Source organism: Ammospiza nelsoni, chromosome Z (genome assembly GCF_027579445.1).
Source record: "Ammospiza nelsoni isolate bAmmNel1 chromosome Z, bAmmNel1.pri, whole genome shotgun sequence".
Taxonomy (NCBI): domain Eukaryota; kingdom Metazoa; phylum Chordata; class Aves; order Passeriformes; family Passerellidae; genus Ammospiza; species Ammospiza nelsoni.
This window is the reverse complement of record NC_080669.1, coordinates 49,119,843-49,142,349: the sequence shown is the minus strand read 5'-3', so window position 1 is coordinate 49,142,349 and position 22,507 is coordinate 49,119,843. Positions and strand designations below refer to the sequence as shown.

At 38.5% G+C, this 22,507-nt stretch overlaps 1 protein-coding gene across 1 annotated transcript in view; it reads right to left on the bottom strand.

The window, feature by feature from the left end:
- JMY (junction mediating and regulatory protein, p53 cofactor) overlaps window positions 1-22,184 on the bottom strand; it is a 65,977-nt gene extending 43,793 nt beyond the window's left edge. The window contains exons 1-2 of the mRNA XM_059492065.1: window positions 21,139-22,184; window positions 3,846-4,019 (exon numbers count right to left, since the gene is read on the bottom strand). Of these exons, the coding sequence (XP_059348048.1) occupies window positions 3,846-4,019; window positions 21,139-21,984 (1,020 nt within the window). The 5' untranslated portion in view covers window positions 21,985-22,184. The remainder of the gene's footprint in view (window positions 1-3,845; window positions 4,020-21,138) is intronic.
- Window positions 22,185-22,507: the final 323 nt, after the last annotated feature.

Sequence of the window (22,507 nt, the reverse complement as noted above, 5' to 3'; positions counted from 1 at the left end):
ATAAAAATTCTAAGTAGCAAGGTAGTTTCTTTGACTGCATGAAGACTGGTGAACGCAGACGTACAGACAAAAAAGCCAGTGAGGTTTAGCTCATGAAGTAATTTTTTAAAATAATTTTTTTGTCTTTTCTAATTTACCAGATTTGGTATCCTGTATCAAAGAAAACTTCATGTCTTAGTCTTACGGGACTTAAAGCTTGATTACAATAACCTGGCCAGTAGTTCTACAACCAGCTATCAACCACTAACTCATTGCTCCCTTACATACTTTCTGAAGAACACACCACTATATATGGAGGATCTCACAAAGTTTAGATTTAACTTTCTGAAATCAAAGGCACCAGAACAGAGGTACCTACTCTGATTTCTCCAAATTTCAGAAACACTTAGCATTTTTATTTCCAGCTATTGATGACTACTACCTCCAACTTTTCTGCTATGGCAATGTGTGTTCTGCACACACAAAAAATAAGCAATTTTTCACAGGTAAATTATTTCTTTTGATTAAGGAAAAATTTGTGGGCACAAATGTGAAACATTTTTAGAATCAACAGTTTAACATCCTTTCTTAGTTGCCAAGTAGTCTGATTCTTAGCAAAAAGAGTATCTTAAATTCCATTTAAAATCCAACATCAATGCTAGATTAATCTATGAACATTGTTTATCCTGTGGTTTTATGTTCATAGTTGCCTTCCCAGTTCTTGGAAGATTATAGAGAGAGCCCAAAACATGTAACACAGCATTTGAGTATCAAGCTTCACTTGCCTAGTGCCTATATAATACTCAGCGAAATCAGAAAGAAAAGGTGAAATCAGAAGAAAAGGGCCAGTAATGCATATAGTGAAATTACCATGCTAGAACTCACTGCTTGAATGTCTTTACCTATTATTACAACTAAATCAGTAACAGTCTGTAATTAAATCAGAAAATGCCTATAAAAATCCAGCCCAGCTTTTATGTATATAAAAAAATATAATGCTGTCTTCAATTCCTTTATTATGCCTTCTCCAGCATTCAGTGAACATATGAACTGTTTGGTTGGCTTATAAATACAACTTTTCACATTTACCTTACAAAATACAGTCATACTAAACACACTGAGTATGTCTAGTAAGTGAATCTTTATTTTAATCTTGAAATGAGTTCAGACTTGCCTCTTTGATAGACATTTCTCAATTTGGTAATACCATTCATTACATGTTGGCTTTTATTTCTGTGTCCCTCATAAAGGCCTTGGCGCAAGCAAGGTCGTTCCCATATTATACATACAAAGATTTACGTCCAAAACACAGCTGTGCTTGTAATGCTCAGCTCTTGCAAGAATGCATGGTATCTGGTAAGCATCTTGACATGCTTGGAGGGAAGTCCCCATGGATTTGAGCAGCACTTACATATAAAGAGCATTTACATAAACAAAATCAGGTTTCTGATGCTGGAAGCCCAAAAAAAGACAAGCATATCACTTACTGAACACATTGTTCTAGGGTCACATGACTAGCCCATAATTAAGCAGAAATGCCATTAGAAGTTACTTTTCCACAGTGACATTTCATTTCATAATAACCCAGCTTTTTTTCCTTTCATGATCTTATACCTTTTTCATCCTGCTTTTCAAATCCAGAAATATTTGATTACTTCATAGTTTTGACTCTTCACACACCTAAATGTTCCATCCTTTACACTAAATGAAGCAAAATACACCTGAAAAATGAGTGTACGATCAAAATACAAAATGAAACAAGATTCTATCATGTCTAAAATGGCAAGCAGTAACCTCCATTTCCAAGCTTCCACATGGTTTCTAACCTTGTTATGAACTTTCACTCTGAGTTGTTTTGTTTGTTGTTTGGTTTGGTTTTTTTCCCCAAAGAAGGAATCTGGGTACAATACAGATGTCCCTCTCTAGTAAGCTTCCACTGAAGACAGAACTTTGTTTTTGTTTTTCCCCTGACTCCTACAGGCTTGTCTCTTCCTCAAAATTTCACAGAACAGCAGAAATTTAACACCATGTGACATATATTCCAATTTTTATGTCCTGCTCCAATATCAGAAAACACTCTTCCCAAAGATTACGGGTGATGTAATTAACTTCCTTCTAAACTCACTGTGAAAACTGACAAAATTAAGCTCATTAAAAAACTTAAAACCTTCCAAATTCTTTAAAAAACCCCAAAAAAACAAACCAAACAAAAACAACTTCCCCACAAATCAGAAACAGATACCTAATACAGAAAAGGTCTGAAACTTAAAGCCTGCCAGAAAAACATATGCAGCCAGTTAATAAAAAACATTTCATGCACAAGTTCTATTTATAAAACATTTCTTCAACCCTAGCTACCCAGTATAATATATGTTTTGTCATCATAGATACTGCTTTCTCTCAAACGATGAAAGGAAAAACAAGACATGGCATCTTTCTCTAGTGCATTACACAGACAACCAAGTTTTTTAACTCACAAATTGCCAAGTTAGGAAGAGAACACAATGTACCTCAGAAGAAATTATGTATTACTAAAATAATCAACCACATCACACACCTCTGAAGTTTATCAACATTAATCTTTCAGGAAGAGTATTAAATGATGCATTTTAAAACTGGAATTCAAGACATTGTTGAGGTTTAAAAAAGATCAAAACAGAGCACAACACAACTCTTAATATGTATATCTACTCATTGTAATATTTACTTTTCTTATTTGACAAAAGAACAAGCAAATGATCTTTTTCTCTACTATAAATTCCAATAAAATGGGAATTATTTCACCATGCTTTGAAGAAAGCATATTAATAAATGAAGTGTTTATAGGCTTCAACTGTATCATACGTCTGAAAAAAATACTCATGCCAATTCTCTGTGCAGTAACATCATTCAAGAGACGAAAAAGCACTTTTAGTTAAAACATCATCACATTATAAAATGAGTTATTTTAAGATTGCTGATTTTTCTGAAAAATTACTTTAGGCTCACAACAATATGTCAAAATAAAACTAGTACATCATAAATCCTTTTGTCTCCCTCATTCTTTCTCAAAACCAGAGAGGAACGCTATTTTTAAGCTGAAAACAGTAAAAAAATTGTTGGCTAACTGAACAAGGTATCAAGCTGAGATAAAATGACATTTACAATACAGATTAAATGAAATAAAATTTTAGCTTAGAATCAGAAGGCTGTAGTCTTAATAATCTACACAGGAACTAATAGTTTTACCAAAAGTACATCCAAGATGCAATAAAGATAACCTTTGTTAGTTCTGGCTAAGCATTGAAGATTAGAATTACTTTCAAATATAACAAACATACTAATTCCGGAACAAATTTACCAAAATGCAGTATTCTTCAGATGGCGTTTTTAGCTCTTAGGAAAATACACTGTCCAAGTGTTACAACAAATTATGTATTTTAATTTATGTTACATGAGTTTAAGATTTTTGCAACATCAGAAAAAAAGCTACTGACTTTTCACAGTTCACCAGATTACACAGAAAATTACTTTTCATTTTAGTTACCTGAAATAATCTTCTAGAATATACAATAGCATAAATACTGCACATCTCTTTGTATTTTATATATTACTCAATATTCTCAACCATAAAATTTTAAGTTTGACCTATTTAATTCAGCCATGCATTTGAAGGGTAAGACAGCAAGATAAACAGGTGGTATTTAGCTACATATGTCAGACGTTCTCACTCATCAAAAACATTCATGTTAGTGAAGAGCCCAGAAAAACAGGGTCAGCATCGAGTGGAAAAATATCACTTCATATACTGCATAATAGAACTAGTAAATAGGAACTAGAAAGCAGAACTTCCCAAATAATAAGTATCTCAGTTGACTTTATCCTACCTTTATCTGCTGTCTTCTAAGCATCGCAAGTTCCCTCATATCTCGGAATGGTTGCAGTAAGTACTGGTAGAGCTCTGTGGTGGCCTCTGCAAGATTACTGTAGGCTTCATCTTCCATTTGGTACAGTTCAAGGAGCTCTACCATACTTTCTGTATTCTTATGTTTTTCCAGAAGCTGCAGAAAAAGTACAAGTTTTAATGAAAATATTGGAACATTCCTGATAAAAGTGAAAGCAATTTAAAAAACTTTTTTTAACCTATCCTTTTGTATCATCTTCCCCTTCCCACAAAATCACCAGACAAATAAACAAAACAATTTTAGTCCCCAAAACACATCTTCAATTCAGCTAATTAAGTATGAGCACATCTCTGATAACTTTAACTGAGCAACACTCAGACTGACTTTTTAATTTCCAAAGATTTCTGGAAGGTAATGAATATGAGCACAAAGAAAACAGAAAAAGCAACTTAGCTTAACAATTTATAATGTAGTGATCAGGTATGCTACTTCAGACACTTCCCACTTTTGGGTAACAGAGCAGGGGAAACTGAGTGATAGACAAGGAGACAGAAAGAGAAGTTGCATTTTCAACTTTCTAAATTTTTGAGAATGTTGGTGTTCAGGTTTTGCAGTTTTTTGTCAGTCTGTTCTTTGGATACACACAGCTCCCACTACATCCGTGTGGCCTCAGACAGAGAGTAACCCATATGAAACAAAACTTCCTAGAAAGTTCAATCACAAAACTTCAAATGTATGAACCTTTCATTCATTTTATTTTTACAATGGGAATTACCTAAGCATTCTTATCTTTAAAAAATACTTAGATGTTAATATAAAATGACTTTAATTCATATAAGAAAATACAACATCGAAGTCTGTCTGTTCTATCTTTTAGTTCTTATGAAGCAGAAAATTCACTTGTACAAAGCAGCTATGATGTATGATTTTTTTATTCTATATGCTCATTTTGCATCTATTTCGGGCATTTGCCTGAGCAGACTTCACATGGTGCTGGAAACCCTTCACCATGTCTAAAAAAAATATTTACTTGTTTAATAAAAACTAATCTCATACAGACATGTAGAGTAGTTAATGTATTTACAAAGACAAGATTATGTGAAATTAATTTCCCTCTTATATAATTTTCTAAGTCAAAGTCTCTTGCCCTTTATATTATCATCCCAAAAGCACATATTCACAGTCCAAGTTTATTTAAACTTAAAGATTAGTAACACTGTGGTGTAAATACATCCTATTTTCTATCTGTTCATTGAAGTTGGATGCTAACCATCCATGAAATTTCTCTCTATAGTGAGCTGTGTTTCAGTTACCAGAATGGGTATGAAAAATGTCTTTCTTTGTAATGGAAAGTTTGTTTTAGGACATCTCTGTAGCTCCACTTTTGAAGCACTAAAGAAGGTTTGAGAGAGGGTGCAGAGCAGAAAGCAGAGATGCTTGTAGCGGCTTTATTCATACGTTCACCATTAAAGCAACAATCAGATTCCATGAGAAGACAGGAAAAGCTTTCACTTAAGGTTTAGCAGAGAAGAAAGGTCTGGGAGAGAGGATGTACAACACATGTGAGAATCCTCTCAAGGAGGAAACTTCAGCACACAGCAAACTGCTTTGTTACCTAAACAATTTCACACAGACAATTGCTCCTGTCACAAAGTCATTGCCTATGCTCTTCTACTCTTCCAGTAGCACACAGCATTTTGTAGCATTTGAGTTCTCACTGAGACAAGCCTTTGGGCTTGCAGTCTGTAAGACTAATATTTTATTAACTTTCAGTCTTAGACACACATAACATAACCTGTAACTACAGAAACCCAGATACTCTTGGATTCATGCCTTAAGTCCCTATGAATCTCACACTATTCCAACTCACTATTTGCTTCAACCATCTGGTCTAAGAATGCACCATCTTCCTCAGCTCCACTTCATGCCACTAGGGCCTAAAAGCAGAATTGCCATATACCAGCTTTCTCCTACTTTCTCCGAGCACAACCAGAAATCCCTCTGCAGTCCCAAAGCTATAACCAGACTTCCATCAAGGTATTAATTCTTTCTTCTCAAGCCACCCATGGCACAAAGGAGAAACTCTACCAGTACATGACAGTTTCCTTTTAGTTGCTTAGGCTATTATTATCTTACTATTAAATAAATTTGCATCTCTGTTTCATTGTGAAACATTACTACTCCACTAGGACATAAATTCTAGAGGGCAACAAAAAATGACGATTCAAGAAAATGTAATCATTTAACAGGGAATTTTAGGTACATTTATTCCAGGAACAGAACAATACAATGGAAGGGCTTTTTCCTTTCTATTCACAGACCATTCTTAAGTCCTTTTTAATAGTTCTGATATTTTGGTAGATGGGCACAACTTTGCCTAAGCTGGAGTCAAAGTGCCAAGAAATGGATGACCAACCCAATTTTATGACTATCAGAATAGTACAAAGACATCTTAAGAACACTAAAAACTAGTAGCTACTTATAACTAGTTGGCTGTTCTGAAAAAATCATCTCTCACTGAAAACACCAGGGATAAAATAATGAATTATCAATACATTCCTGTGCATACAAATGGTAAGCAAATGGCCATAACTTCATGGTCTTGTCTGTGTTAGTCTGCTGCTGGGATTACCCAAAACCTAAATCAAATCCTAATTCTCAACTCCTTCCAAAATACCAAACCTTCAATTAAAAAAACCAAACACAGAAGTAAGGGCAGGTTATTCATAACCAATTAATACAGAATTATACATATATTTACTCTTTAACTATTAACACAAGGTAAGCTTTCATTCTTCATCTCTAAGGCAATGATGCAAGCAGAATCCTATTACTAATGAGGGCTTTCTGAACGAAAATGGTAACAAAATTTTGTCTATTCGGCAGTTCCAAAAAAAAAGTAAGAAAAATTACTTAGGAACCAAAGAGTATAATCTTATTTGGTTCAATGTAAAGATCAATGAGCTATTCAATAGGGGTATTCTTCGATTCTTCAAAACAGATAGGAAAATTATCAGCCTGAGAGTACTTGCTACATACAGCCTCTTTACACCCATCCATCTATTCACACCCTATTTTCACGAGAAATACTAACCTTGGACATAAAGCTTGAATCCTGTATTCAGCTTTGGAACCCTCATTACAAAAAAAGCACTAAGGTGCCTTTCATGGAACTGGTGAATTGTCTAGAGAATAAGTTTTACAAGATTAGCCTAAATAAATCAAAAGATCGGACTCCTTCTGGTTAAAAATAGCTGCTCGCCCTACCAGCTACCAAGGAACCAGGAAGCAGAAAAACTATAGTGCCCTACTGCAATATGTGCTTCCCCAAGAGAAGAGAGGAAGGGAAAGATCTACAAAAACCCAAATGGGATTTCTAGATACAGCACTTCTCAAAATGGTACAGTAGCTTACTTAAAACCCACTTCAAGAGATGTATTTAAGCAAATATCCAATCTTCCCCAAAAAGAGTAGATCAGCTTCTAGGGAAAGTCACCTGAACTGTATGAACTAACTATAAAAGACAACTCTAAATTTATTAAAAAAAGAGAAAAAAAATAGTATAGCTATACAGCACTTGGAAATACCATTGCCAACCCTCTTCCCTAATCTTGCCTAATGCAAATGTAGAGCTTGTCTTACTGGTGACTGGTTTTTTTAACTGATATATATATATATATTTTTTAGCTGTGTGGGGATCATCTCTTCTTCCATGCAACAAGTGACAGGACAAGAGGAAACAACCTCAAATTGTGCCAGGTTTAGACTGGACAGCAGAAGAATTTTTTCACAGAAAGAACTGTCAAGCACTGAAGCAGGCTGTGCAGTGAAGTGGCTCAGTCACCAGCCCTGGGGTTTTTAAGGGATGCACAGATGTAGCACTTAGGGGCAAGGTTTAGTGGTGGGCTTGGCAGCGCTACAAAAATGGTTTGACCTGATGATTTTAAAGGCCTTCACTGACCTAAAGGATTCTGTATAAGTGGTTTAAAGGAATACAGAACTATTCTCTCTCACATTTTGGAAGTGGAGTGCGTACCAACCACCAAGGCTTCAACAGTCCGGGCTGGTATGAACAGAAGACCAGTGGCTTTGATTCTACTTCTATATGGAGGCTTTTAACCCTGATGAAGAATCCAGGTGCTTCACTGCCGCCCGTATGGAAGGGGCACTGACACAGGAAACAGGTGGTGTAAAACTGGCTGCACAGAGCACCTCACATTGTCACACAGTCTGATGGAGCTTTCCTGCTCCAGACCAAAGCAAGCCAAAGCCTTTTTTTTAGCTGGCTGCTACCCAGACAGTATTCAGACAACTAGATACCTGGGATGCTGGGACTAGCAGAGAATTAATGTCACAATGAAAACACCACCCTCCATAGACCCACAGATAGTTTGATTCTGTATGCTCCCATTTTCACACAGGCAGTACTAAATGAGTACCTAGCCAAGTGTCTAGACCAACCCAGAATATTAAAGCCAGGCAGTTTTCAAGGTGTTGGCATAAAACACACTAACAATTTTTGTGGCATGTTTTATGCCCCAGTGAGGACTAGTTCTCAGCACAGACATTCAGTGTTATTGCTCATTTACTTCAACAGTCTCAGTATGAATTTTTGGCTTTCACAGTTTTTTAATTACATTATTTGAAGAAGTGGGTGGAGGAGAGCAGAGTAACATCCTGTACAGGCCTGACTAGCTCTGTACCCATTGAATGCTGCATTTATTTTAAGAACCATGTTTCACAGATGTTACATTGTTCACAACTAAATGAATCCATATATTTTAGGCAACTATTATGCAGATACACTCTAACCAGCAGGAAACACTTTTTTTTTTTAATGTAACAGTACATATATTTGAACCACATAACAAAGATTTTTTTCTCTATTTTTTTATTTTGTTCAAAAAGCTTTAAAAGCATTACAACAGACAGTGTAATTATGTGCAGGTTGACCTCAACTGGGTGCATAATCCAAAGTTTAATTTAATCATAGAAGAGTCAAGTCTTACATTTCCTTTGCTAATACTCCCAAAACTTGCCCTGTTACTCCTATTTTTTTGGCATATTTTATAAAAACATTGCAATATGACTCATAAGCATTTTTAGATAAAATCAGTCATAGAGGTATTTTTTCAGTATCTTCTTAAATTCCTTCATACTTCAGAAATAACTACAGAACACCCCATTTTTCTATGAATTTAGGCTCTCAGAAGCCTGGCAGTATTACCTGCCATTTCCAAGAAGAGTTCTAAAGATTCAAATTGAAGCATATTCAGTTTCACAGGCAGAACCAGAGATAGCTGGTGTCAGAGAGAAGTACAGTACTGCAGATAAGAGTAGTTTTAGATACTCCATCCTTTTTCCAGAGAACAGCATTCCTAGGAGAAAAATACTCAAGCCTCCTGATGATGCACTGGCAATAGTATGCAACGACATTCAGACAATGAGTTATAAAGAAGTAAAGCTAGAGAATACATAAAATCTGTATGCAAAATTCTAGCAACTGAACTTAGAAGGCACCTTTTTTTTTGCATAGCAGATGTTTAGAACTGTTTCTCTTTAACCAAACAAAAGAAATTGTTGTTAAAAGCAAATATACTCCTACATGTCCTGACAATAAGCAGAAGACTCAATTACATGAAATCTTCACTACAGGCAAACTGCTTTTCTTGCTCTTACAAACATGTGGTCCTGTACTTAAATGTCACCCATCACAGTTAAGAGATTAAGACTTGCCAGGATATCCAGCTGTTTGCATGACTGCATTGCCATTAATAATCTTTACCTTTGTGGTAAATAAATATCAGTTGCATTACTATAGCAGTAACAGACCAAAGCCAGACTCTCCCTCACAGATCTAAAGTACATTTTACTGCTAGGGCAGAAATCATCTAAGAGAACACAAAATCTAGATAGAGAGGGAGGATGTCATAAATAAATTAGTTAGTACTGACTGGCATGGGAAGTGCTGGATCCAGCACTACATCTGTCTAACCTTCTAAGATTTAAAAAAGATAAAAACAAGTGAATTCCATAGTAATTTATTTGGAAACAACACAGCAACTGACCACCTACTGAGCGCACAAAAATTGTCCATTTTTTTTTCAAAGAGGCTTCTGAAGACGGGGAATTGAAGTGTATGCTAATGCACTGGCAAGGTTATTGCCTAGATTTGGGTAGTTTTTAAAATGGCTGTTTAAAGAAGAACTGAGCTAATTCAACTAATTAAACTAAAAGCACAGAAAAAACATGCATAGCAAACAAGCTCAAAGGCTGCATGTTTTCAAAAAATGGAACAGCAAACAAGAAAACCCAACAAAGATATTGGAAAGCAAAACACAGGGTGTTTAAAACACAAGAAATTAAGAATACTTGCCTAAGATGTGTCATCTAGGCCTGTTAAGAGCTACTAACACAAAATGAACCACATCATTCCCCTTTAAACACTATGTAAAACAGTCCTTTACCTGTACACAGTAAGCCTAGGACCTCAGTACATGTGTGTAGAGGTGTTCCAGATGGGCGGAAAGGGTTTTGTACTGGGGGACTACAGAAGTGGCACCTGTGAGAAGATGCCAGAAGCATCCCCCATGTCCAACAGAGCTAAAGCCAGCAAGCTCCAAGATGGACCCACCAATGGCCAAGGCCAAATCCATCAGCAACCACAACAGCACCCTGGGATTATGCATTTAAGACAGGGAAAGAGTGCTGGCACAACAACTGCAGCCCAAGAGAGGAGCAAGAACAGGTGAGAGGAACAACTTTGCACATACTAAGGTCAGTGAAGAAGAATCTGGGGGAGGTTCTCCAAGCACCTGTGTAGAGATATCCTTGCAGCCTGTGGAAGACTCCTCCACTGGAGCAGATGGATGGCCCCTGAAGTAATTTCACAGACAGCCCATGCTGGAGCAGGCTCCTGACAACCTGTGGCCTTATGCACAAGGGAGCCCACAATGGAGAAGTTTTCTGACAGGACCCCCTATGATCTCATGGAGGACACTGGAGCACTTGGTTCCCCAAGGACTTCACCCAATAAGATGCACTTACACTGCCAGAAATCCACAGAGGTCTGTCTCCTGTGGGTGAGTACCTATGCTAGAGCAGGGGAAAAACATGAAGAGGAAGGAGTGGTAAAGAAAACACATGATGAACTGACCACAACCCTCCTTCCCTATCCTCCTATGGTATCCAGGGAGAGGAGGTAGAGAAATCAGTAGGGAAGTTGAGCCCAAGGTGAAGGGAGGGGTGGTGTGAAGATGCTTTATGATTTGGTTTTATTTTTCACTATCAAAATTTGATCTATCAGCAATAGATGAAATTAATTTCCCCAAGATGATTCTGTTTTGCCTGTGACAGTAATTGGTGAGTGATTTCTTCTTATCCTTATCTCAACCCATGAGCCACATCATATTCTCACCCTGCCCAGTTGAGGAGAGGAGTCACAGAGCAGCTCTGGTGGCCATCTGATGTACAACATCTACCCATGGCAAGAGCACACCCCAGGAGTTTATGACCAGCACAGATTGCTTGGCCACTTTTCACTCCTATCAGTGACTCTCCCTTATACACAGGTTACAGCTCCTGGACAGTAACAATTACCTTTGTCTAGCTCTTTTACACTGCCTACCAAAACACACCTCATTTCAACATACTACCCGTAATACTACTCCACAGATAAAGAAAAGAACTGAACTGAGTAAGAAAAACTGAAGCAGTATTTTAATGCAGCCAAGTGAGCCAAAACATTACTTCCATGTATACATCATTACTGAACAATGCAACTTCTCTCCTCCCACATGGAATTCTAAATAGAAATCTCAGCAGAACTATATGTACATATATATAACTTGTTGGAAAATCACAAGGCTCAGGCATAAAGCTCTCAGCTCTGACAACAATGTATGGCAAACTAGATCTCTTCTGAAAGCTCAAAAGGGAAATGTCAAGACCTAAAAACTATGCATCTCCTTCTCTGTAAACAGGACAAACATGTAACACCACATGGAGTGTTTTTTTAAGCTGGTACTAGTCTGGTCACCTTACCTTACTGTGTGATGTAGCTGTACAACTCCTTAGTCAGACTGCCATGTTAAATGAGTGTCCAGAACTATGAGGTATTAGTTTGAATTCAGTATATTACTTGGATAGCCATAGATGAGCTACAGAAATCATAGCAAAGGGCTAAGTGCATGGGAGCAGTCATGGTACAGGAGTGGTAGGTTTTCCTTTTCCTGTTAGTAACACCCAAATAGGTATTTACATTGTAACACAATTTCATGAATGAAATAGATCTGTTTAGATCTGTATTTCAGAGTTATTATGGTATTTTGGGACTCCTTTCCTTTGAAAAGGGGCAAAATAATTAAAAGATAAAGTCACTAACGAATCACTGGTTGGTTGGAACATGGTAACTCTGAACAAAAAGACTTCTAGGCAACACCTCACCCTGAAGGCTTGGCAAAGAACTTACTTTACACATATCCTAATGAGTTCTAAGTATTTTTTTATGCAGGTTAGAAGACTGAGAACATGCATTACATAAGTGTTCAGGCTGTGCCATAAAATACTTTAACTTTTGGTCCACAGACTGTCTTCTTCTATTGTTGTGAACTATGCTGTTAGTCAGGACAATATACTCAAGAGCATCAAAACTGACCATAATCTAAACAAACTAATACTTGCATAGAACAAATACATTTAGTTAGCAGGTATTATAGTGCTAGTCTTAAAACCTTTCATACAACATTTGCCATGTCAAGACACAGGCCTAGTCAAATACTCACCTGCCATAAAAAGCAAATGTTCTTTTATGAAAACAAAGAACATTCGATGGGAAGAAAAAAAAGAGGTACAATCAATTTCACTGTGAAGTCAGCTCATGGGAATTAGATCAGCAGCACTGAATTAGTACTCTTAGCAGTTTTACAGTGCATTTGGCATGGTAGCAAATAATTCTCAAATGTCTGATAAGTCTACTGTTAAGACTTTTAAAAACTGAATTCAAAGCAGGAAAAGATTTACGACAATACCAGATTCTAAGTACTTGTGAGGGTGAATTTACTTTTTAAAGCTGACCCAATAGCTTGCTCCCATTGAGAGAAGATTCCTCTTCCCATCCCCTCTTGCCCCTCTTCTTCCCAGTCTACTCCAGTTCCATGTTCCTAATGCTCTCCTTTTCCACTTCACTGTCTTTAGTATTTCTCAGATCCTTCAACAAACTAATTCAGCGTCTGGCAAAAAACTACTTTGTGGTCTCTCTAGGAGTAATTTACTGAGGTTTATTGAGTTGAATCAGCATACTGAAAGGACATAGAAGCAGAACAGGAAGGAACACAAAGCTGACGTGGGGGAGGACAGAAAGCGATAGCATCCCCCCCTGTCAACGCCAGCAAGCTGATGATCCAGTTCTTCAGCTCCCTTCAACAACATAGATGATGAACCACCTTTAAGCCTGGGTGACAGATGAGAGGTAACTCAAATGGCCCTCTGTGAATTCTTTCAATGCTGGTAGAGTTCAGCCTCTATGGCGCCTTATACTACAGTGCAATCATGGAAAGGCAGGCCTAAGAAAATAGCATTTTGCCTTCCTAAATGCAATTTTTAAAGCTTCCAAGCTGAAATAATAGGAATTTTATTTAAAAATTGAATAAGTCCAAAAAAAAGCCCAGTAGAAAGAACATATTTACAGTCCACTATTAAGAACAAAAAGCTAAATAAGATATGAAGAAAATCCTTAGATCCCAAATCATGCATATTTTTCCTCCTACCTTAACAGCAAATACAGTAAATTACAAGCTACTATATCACTTTCATACCAGAACAGTATTTCAGGCAAAAGCAATTTCTATTAGCACCAGGAGAACACAGACTTTTATTCTGTGGTGCTAATTGTTTGAATTGGTTTTATTCCTGTTCTTAGGGAGAAATGAATGGGAGCGGATACTCAGTTTAAACGTTTAAGGGAAATAAAATCCATGTGCAATAAAGCAGCATGATAAAACACATTTGAAATTATACACACCATTTACCTACTCATTCAACTCCTCCAGAAGACCTCCAATATTGCAAGTAGTTTGGGATTTTTTTAACCTCCTCCCATACATGATTTTTTTTTCTGAATTATACTACTCTGAAGTGACAACATGCTAAAATTTAAAATTTTGACATATGATAGTGAACAAGTAACGCATTACTGAAGGCTAAAGAATTTTGGACCTGAAGTCACAAGGCTATTTCCACTGTAGAAAAATTACAAAATTAGAAACTTCTAGAACTAATCTATAGATTTTACCCCTCAAAACTTTCACAACTTAATTAATACATTCATATCTTTTTCATTTCTTCTTTTTCTTCTTCATTTTTTAAATATTTCCTTTCAACAGATATAAAACACAGTGTTTTTTAAATTTCAGGTTTCCTTTAAAAAAAAAGCAAGCCCTAATCAAAACTAGTTGTATTTTAAGCATAGGGTCAAACTAGAAAACACAGTAAGGTCCCTCCTAACATAACAATCTATTATTCTAAATTATTGAAAATCTTTTACAACAACCTTTCCCTAAAGTAGCTCAAACAAGTCATGATGCAGTACTGTTATGTGAAAAGTCACATAAGTCATCTGCAAGTCACCACAAACAAATGCTAATTGATTATTTAAATAACATTTTTCAGAGAAAAAAACCCAAACCCATCCAGTTCCCTCACACTAATATCACAGCATTTTTCCAAAAGAAGGTCAGAACCAATTGCCACAAATACATTTTGGAAAGTATTGTAACAGTATATAAATACATAAAACAATCCAAATTTTTAATTAAGAAATCAGAAGTACTCAAGGTCCTTTAAAAAAAATTTCAATGATTGCTGTGAATGGAAGTGTTTTCTAAGACTGGAAGTGTTTTCTAAGACCTTTCCAGAAGCAAATCCTTAACAAAAAAAGTCCAAGTGTTCAAATTTCTCTGAATGGGTAATGTTTGTCATTAGTAATCAAAAAGACTCACAGACATACATCTGATATTCCTACAAAAACACCACACCTGGAAAAGCATAGATAGAAAAGAAACCCAGACACAGGGTCTTACCACTGAAAGGTTTTGAATTGAAAGCAGTATCTGCCCAAGGTTTTCTAACTGGTGAGTGGTGTCATGAGGATATATCACCCACGTTCTATTTACATCTACAATGAATGGCTGCAGATGATCATGTCCAAAGCCTGGCTTGCCAGGGAAGCTGTCTTCTCATATATACATATATATATTGACTAACTCACAGATGCTCTGTATCCTTAGAATATAATTTTCCATCTCCTCCTGTCCTAGCTTCCTTCTCTCTCTACCATATTTCTAATGACAAGGTTTTCATCTCTTGCAAAAATAGTTTGGCAGATATATCTTTAGCTGGACTGCGCCCTCAATTCAGCAGAAGTCCTCTCCAATAACAGCAATATCCTGGTGCATTGCAATGCTATGTTTCCAATAATATTAAAAAATAAATGTAAAAGCACAGCCTCAAAACCAAAAAATGCAGCAATTTCCAAAAATCTCTGCCTCTTCACCGCCTTCTTTAGGTTTGTGGTAGCAATATTTACATATGTAAAGCACAACCGTCCCTGACTATTTGCAAACAGTGTCTTGTCATGTTACAGAAAAATAAAGAGATTAAACTATGACAGTGAATCTGCTTTCAAATTCAACACCTGCCGGGGTAAAAATACTATGCTAGGCAGAAAAGGAGAGGAAAAAAATGTTACTGGCTTAAGAAAGCAGTTTAAAACATCATTTACTTGAAGGGAGGGCATCCAATTGAAGACAAAGAAAATAATGGTAGGAAAAAATGAGAAAAAATACACAAGACAAGGGTAAGCACAAAGAAAGTACAACCTAATATAATCTCTAAAGGCTAAGAAATGAAGGAAGTTGTGAATTCTGAGCAGCACAGTGGAGTATCTTACATAGATTGTTTGCACCTCTTCAAAATATTCTGTCATATGAAAATACTACAAATACATACCAACAATTTTAAACAAAAAACAGAGGAAAATTTATATCTAGGAAAACTAGGGGAATATCAAATTAAATGGTCTCAGCATCAGAGTACTCCCCCAAGTAATAGACATAAATGGTTCCCCAATCCCACGTTAGGCAGTTAAAAAGACCATATACTGCATTTCTGGGGGGGGGTTTTCTCTTTCAGGTATTTGGATAAGGAAATTAATTACTAGACTTGCAAGCTGCTGTCTTCAGGTCTAAAAATTAAGACCAGGGTTACTAATACTGCTATATTGCACAGAATGCACCTTACTTTTCATCTAGGATTTAAATTCTGTCAAGAATGATCTAATCTTTTAAGTCAATGCCTTTTTCTTTTTAAAACATATAAGTTTCCCATGTTTTGAGGAAATGTACACTGTTTCAGCCACTCTGACTTTCAGGTACAGGTGCAGTACTCATTGTCAACTTGCTCTAGCAAGTGCCCAAGACCAGCCAGAGCATTAATATCATGTAGGGGTCTCCAAAGAGCTTGGAGGCTACCTGCCAGTTCTACAGAGTTTATCCTACAGCTGCTGACATATTTTGGTCAGTACTAACTTACAGTACCAGTTCAGCACTTAAACAGCTTCTTTACAATGCATTTATAATCCAAACCGTGTTAGTGGAAACAAGCGTTAACTCTACAAATAATAAACACAGAAAAAAGCATTCCAACAAGACTAGCTTGGACTTCCCAAATGCCCAGCATTAGCCTTAACTCTGCTTTCCTCATACCAATAGGAAAAAAAATCCCCAGTATCTTATTTTAATCTTCTGTGCTCCCAATGTTAAATTCAAACCAGTGTTCTGTTCCCTCCTGAAACACCTTATGTATCTTCTAAACCTAACTACTGCAGTTCATATACAATATTAAGTTATTCTTTCTTCTTGCATAGAAAGATGTTACATTGGTTTCGATGGAAACACTACTGTTGCTAACATTTTTTATATGTTACTGGAACACGGAATACTTTTTTGTCATGTTTTATATTTACTTTCGCATTACCTTTGATTCTGATGTTGAAACTCTCTTCAAATCTTATTGTGTCTAGATGCAGATCACTGAACAGCATCCAGTCACCTCACATTTGGAAAACTTCCACTTTTGTTATAGTGCCCCACTACCTACCATATAAACATTTATTTTAGAACTGAATGCATACAGCCAAAAACAATGAAATGAAATTCTTCTAGTTACTGAGACAACCCTGAATATTATTGATTACTAAAATATTGGAACAGCTTCAACAAAACAAAATGTTATTGGATAATATATACCTTTTTTGTTGTAACAGAAATGAGTGACAATATGGAAGAAATACATGTTGATAAGTAACAAATGTAAAATTCCATTATATGTAACTGAACCAATTCCTTGCCACTTCCTCTAATTTCACAAGCATATTTCATTCATTCAGAACACACAAAAGTCATTTATAGAAAAAATCTGATTATGAAAGAAATAAAGTGATCATATACCTTTCCATCAAAAAATGCTACATTTTCTTCTCATACAAGTTGTTACTGTAACAAAATAGATTTATTTTTCCTTCACCTTTCTAGTTCTTTGAATCAAAGGAAAACTAAACCAAGCAGAATTATTCTCATGCTTAGCAAATACATCACCATACAGGAGATGGAGATTATAAATAGCAGTAGCTCCTCACTTTCATGGCAGTCTAAAGTCAGCCACTGAAGAGAAGATGCTTTCAGAATTACTTCAGAATTTAATCGGGCACTTACAAGTGTTTGAACTTTCACATTTTAAAAAAATGTAAAATAAAACACACAGCGTGGGGATACAAAAGAGTCTTTGTCTACTGGACAAAGACTGCAAACACTGGAATTCATAGAAGTTATAAAGCAAAAAGAACACCAAAGCAAGCTTCTGATTAGTTTTATACCTGGCGCTCAAGATCCTGTAGACTATCATCCAATAAATTTCACCCAACCGGGGCTACAGACCAAATTTTGGTCTACTAAGAGCTGTATGGAACAGGAACATTCCCAGAAGCTGGTATTTCAAAGGTGCTGAAGTAGACATGTAATATACAGATAGATTTCCCACATAGTCAACTTGTTATGCAAGAGCACACAATGAAATATGTTTGGGGCATGACTAAGCCACCCATCCCTCCTGATGACAGTTTACACTAACAACATTTTTTATTCAGGAAAACATGACAACCTTCAGCCTTCTGAAAACACAGAACGGACAAAGAGATACAGCACCATTACTGATATTACTAAACTCAGAAATCTACAAACATCTACACTTAATCTAGAAAAACTCTTCTCTATGTAGGAAGAACATAAACAGGCAACTGGCAGGACCAAGAGTACAAACTTTTTCTGCCTTCCTGACACAAAGTATAGTATTTTGGAAATACTGTCCAGGAAGCTGGAATCCCAAAAAAGGATTCAATGGTATACTCTCTGTTGAAATAATATCTTTTTATCTTTTAACTGAGTACCTGAAGGTTTTTTTAAAGAGGTATAAACTTATTTGAACTAGTTTTTACTTTAAATAAATTCCTCAACTATTTCAAAATTATTAAGTTTTATTTGAAAAGAAATAAAAGAAATGTTATTTCAAAACTGCAAATCAGGCAGAAGAAATTAATCCCAGGTCACACAGCTCCTCTACAACTATTGTACTTACTCATCTTGGATCTGTTTCTACTTGCAACATTCTTATGGTTTATTAAAGGCCTAAAATTTGGACTGAGATAAAAATTACTATTACAAAAAGCAACGATTACTAACTGCTGTGAAAATAAACTGGCTTGTGTGTTATTTATGGAAAGCAATGACTGTCCAAGCAGGGGATGCTAAAACAATGAACATGAGGTTTGATTGCTCACTTAAGAATACAAATCAACAGAGACTACAAGCATTTCTCAAGTAATAGTCTAACTGCACAGAGGAATTTGTCCTAGAAAATGTAAGAGATATATTAAATAAGTATAAACTACAGAGTCACATTTTAAGATGCTAAGTCAAAATCTTGGGAGTTGCACAATTTTACATTAATGAAGACGCTTCACATTTCCTCCTAGATACCATTCTGGTTACCAATGCTTCTCACACACTTCCTCTTTTTCCAAAAAATTCTTGTAAGAATTTGAAAAATTATTTAAAATTCCTTGGATCCAACATTCCTGCTATCAGCTGACAGAATTCCAGCACAGATGGAAAAGTAAAATGTGAGATAACCTACTGAATGCATGTTTTTTCTCTAAAGTACAAAAATCTTTACTTCAAAAATACCAAGCAGTGCCCATCATCCACTGCTTCATTTCCTTAGAACTGCAATGACAAGGAGCATCAGTATTTGCTTAAAGGAAGACATTTCCTGTAGACCAAGCAAACCCCTAACAGGTAAGGAAAAGAGAAACCCGAGAGCCAAGAGGGAAAGAGCAGGTCATTCCATTGGTTTCTTTTCTTAAACATGAACTACCCTTAATTAAAGGAGGATCGACTTACACAACTGACAGAAGTACAGCTGTATTGACTTTAGGTACACTACCAGACTAATTATCATGGGAAAGGAGGGTTGTACAGTAGTCAAATACATACACAGGCTCTGCCATTTTACCTGCACCAAGTTCAGAACATTAACACAGAATAAAATTATGTAGCTTAGAGAACCAATTTATTTTTGCCAGTAGTACTGGCAAAATAGAAATTGAGATTCCCCCAGAAACAAGTAGCTCTTGCTCAGTAATTCTTAACTAGTATTTCCTCAAAAACACCACATCCCTCGAGTTAGGTATCCAGCTCCCAAATTCCATGTGCTTAACACGAACTCCTCTTATCCTGCACAGCTCCTTGTAAAAACTGCTGAATTGAAAACTAAATCTAATTTAAGCATACGTTCCCAAGCATTCATACAGCTTAAAAAGCCAGTGAAAGACAATATGTTTTCATAGTCTGTGGATTAAAACCACTGCTGAATTTTATCAAACTGATTCTTCTACACTGAATTTTATCAAAAAAATTGCCAATTGTAGACCATATAGCAAGATTTAATTAAGTCCTTGAAATAGACATGAAAAAAAAAATCAAAATTATATACCCTAACACAACAGTTTGGAACTAAACTACCTGGCAATGCTACACTTGGATGTTCTTACCGTGATTACATCATGGATACTACAATTTTCTCATACTCTGTAACTCCAGTCACAAAGGAAAAGCTTGGCATGAATTCTATGGACTCAAAACTATGCATCAGAGAGCAAGAGGATATACTCACACTCCATCAAGGAAAAAAAAATTACCACCACACATTTTGCAAAAGAATATTGGCAGGATATACGTGGGTAGCTGAAGCAGCCAAACTTGACCTATATCCACAACAGAACTAAGATGATGTTTGTAAAAATAAAGCACAGTGTAGCCTGACTCATATTCATAGTCACACCTTGATAGATCCGGGTATATTCCGGACGAAGGCCACAAAACGCACAAAAACGAGTGTAAAATTCTCATTTTATACCTGTGAAATCTGGGTCCTCATACAATACAGTCCACGAAGGCCGATAAAGCAAAAATTCTCATACACTGATGCTAGAAGTTAGTTAGATGGGCATCCTCAACTACTCTGTCTAGAACAGTATATGGTTTAAGAAAGACACGAAGTGTCCTGTAACAACCAAGTCTTGACAGACAATACCAACACCAACACAGCAAATACCCACTAGGACCAGACAGCTTGCTTTTTTCTTTAAATTCCAACTCTAGGAACATCTCAGCTGAACAAAAGTTGTACTTACCCCTTACTCCACTGGAGAACATAATCTTGCTATATAAATACCAGATTCAGCACCACTGTATGAACCTGGAATTTTCTGGTCTTAAATGCCTAAACTGCACTATCAAAATAAACACCACATGTTGCTGCTCTCATTTAACAGAAAAATATTCAGCCCCCAACACCTCCTGGCGCAAGACAACGCAATAACAAAAATATGGGATCAAGACCTTGCCAAATCCATCGGATATTTATTTACAAACATCTACATTTGACTGCACGGAAAAAAGTACTGAGCCACACACACTCCGATATCGGAGTCGGGAAATCTGCACTTCCTTAAATCCTGACCCTAGGGACGTTGGAAAGGCTAAGCCCCATTTTTGTCACTAAGGAACAGGACAACAAGAACAAAATCGGCTAAAAAAGATGGCACAGATTAAACTAAATGCAACACTAAAGTGGGAGCATCTGCAACACGCAGCAACCTCACCTCCTGAATGCGCCTGCGGGCCCTCTGGAGCACCTCCTCGTACCCCTTCTGTCGCAGCTCACTCAGACTCTCGTAATACTCTTCGGGGTCGTCGGTCTCGGTGAAGAGCACCTGCGAAAGGATCTTCCAGCCACAGGTATCCAAGCTGTGAACCAAGTAAACTTGCAGCTTGTAGCAGAGAGCGTCCATCTCCTGCTCGGATAGTTCCGGTGCTCCGAAAAGCACCGTCCACATGCCCGAGGGCTCCTCGGGGAAGGCAGGCAGGTAAGGCTCCAGCTCCGAGTTCACCGAGCACAGCTGCTGGTGCACGGCCCGCAAGTCTTGGAAGGAGAACAGGCCGGCCCAGCTGCACTCCTCCCCCACCGGCTCCGCGTCGGGAGCGCTCAACTCGCTCGCCCGAGGCGGCGAGGGCGGCGGCGGCAGCGACAGCGCGGCGGCCACGTCCTCCTTCCCCAGCTCCAGCACTTCGATCTCCTCGGCGGCACCTGCCGCCTCCGGGCCGCGCTGCGGCCTCCGCGCCGGGCTGCCCTTGGGGCGCAGCGGGCTCTTGGGCAGCGCCTCGGCCCGGGCATGGGCGCAGCCCCGGGGTGGCCCCGGGTCCCTGCGCACCGCGGGGCCGCCAGCCTTGGGGACGGCTCCGGCCTCGGGGCCGCCGCGGCGCAGCTCACGGGAGCCGCTGCGCTGGCGCTGCGCCGTGCGGTTGTGGCAGGTGATGGCGAACTTGCCCTCGATCTCGTTCCAGGCCACGATGAAGGCGAACTTGTGCTTCTCCCGCTCCTGGAAGGCGTGCGGCCTGACGGCCACCCAGTCGGCCTCCAGCGTCTCCTCCAGGGCGAAGGCGGACATGGCGCTGCGCGACTCCGCACACGGGCACACGCCGCCCGCCCTCCGCGCTCCCGTCCCGTCAGCTGCTCCGCAGCCCCGCACCGCCTTACCGCCCACCACCAGCCATCTTAGCGGCCGGGGTACAAGGGGGAGGGTGCGCTGCTTCCCCACCGGAGCGACGAGGGAGGAAGGGCGGACGGGAATCGCCTCCTCCGCTCCCCGCGCGGGTCCCGCCAGTCACCAACGCGGACAATGCGCGGCGCCCCCGCGCAAGCCCCGCACGCGCGTCACGTGGGGCGGGATCTGTTTACAAGCGGCGGCGCTGCGGCAACTCCGCGCTGGCCCCGCCCCCCGCGCGGCCTGCTGCAGCCCCGCCCCCCGCAACGCCTTCCCCCATTGGCGGAGAGGGGCGGGCGGAGCCTCGCGCCCCGGCCGCGCCGCGGAGCCGCCACGCTCGCTCTACCTCGGTAGGCGTGGTAGGGCGACGCCCCGCCCCTTCGCTCGGAGCCCCAGCGCGGCCGCTCGGGCCCCTGGCGCTGCGCCG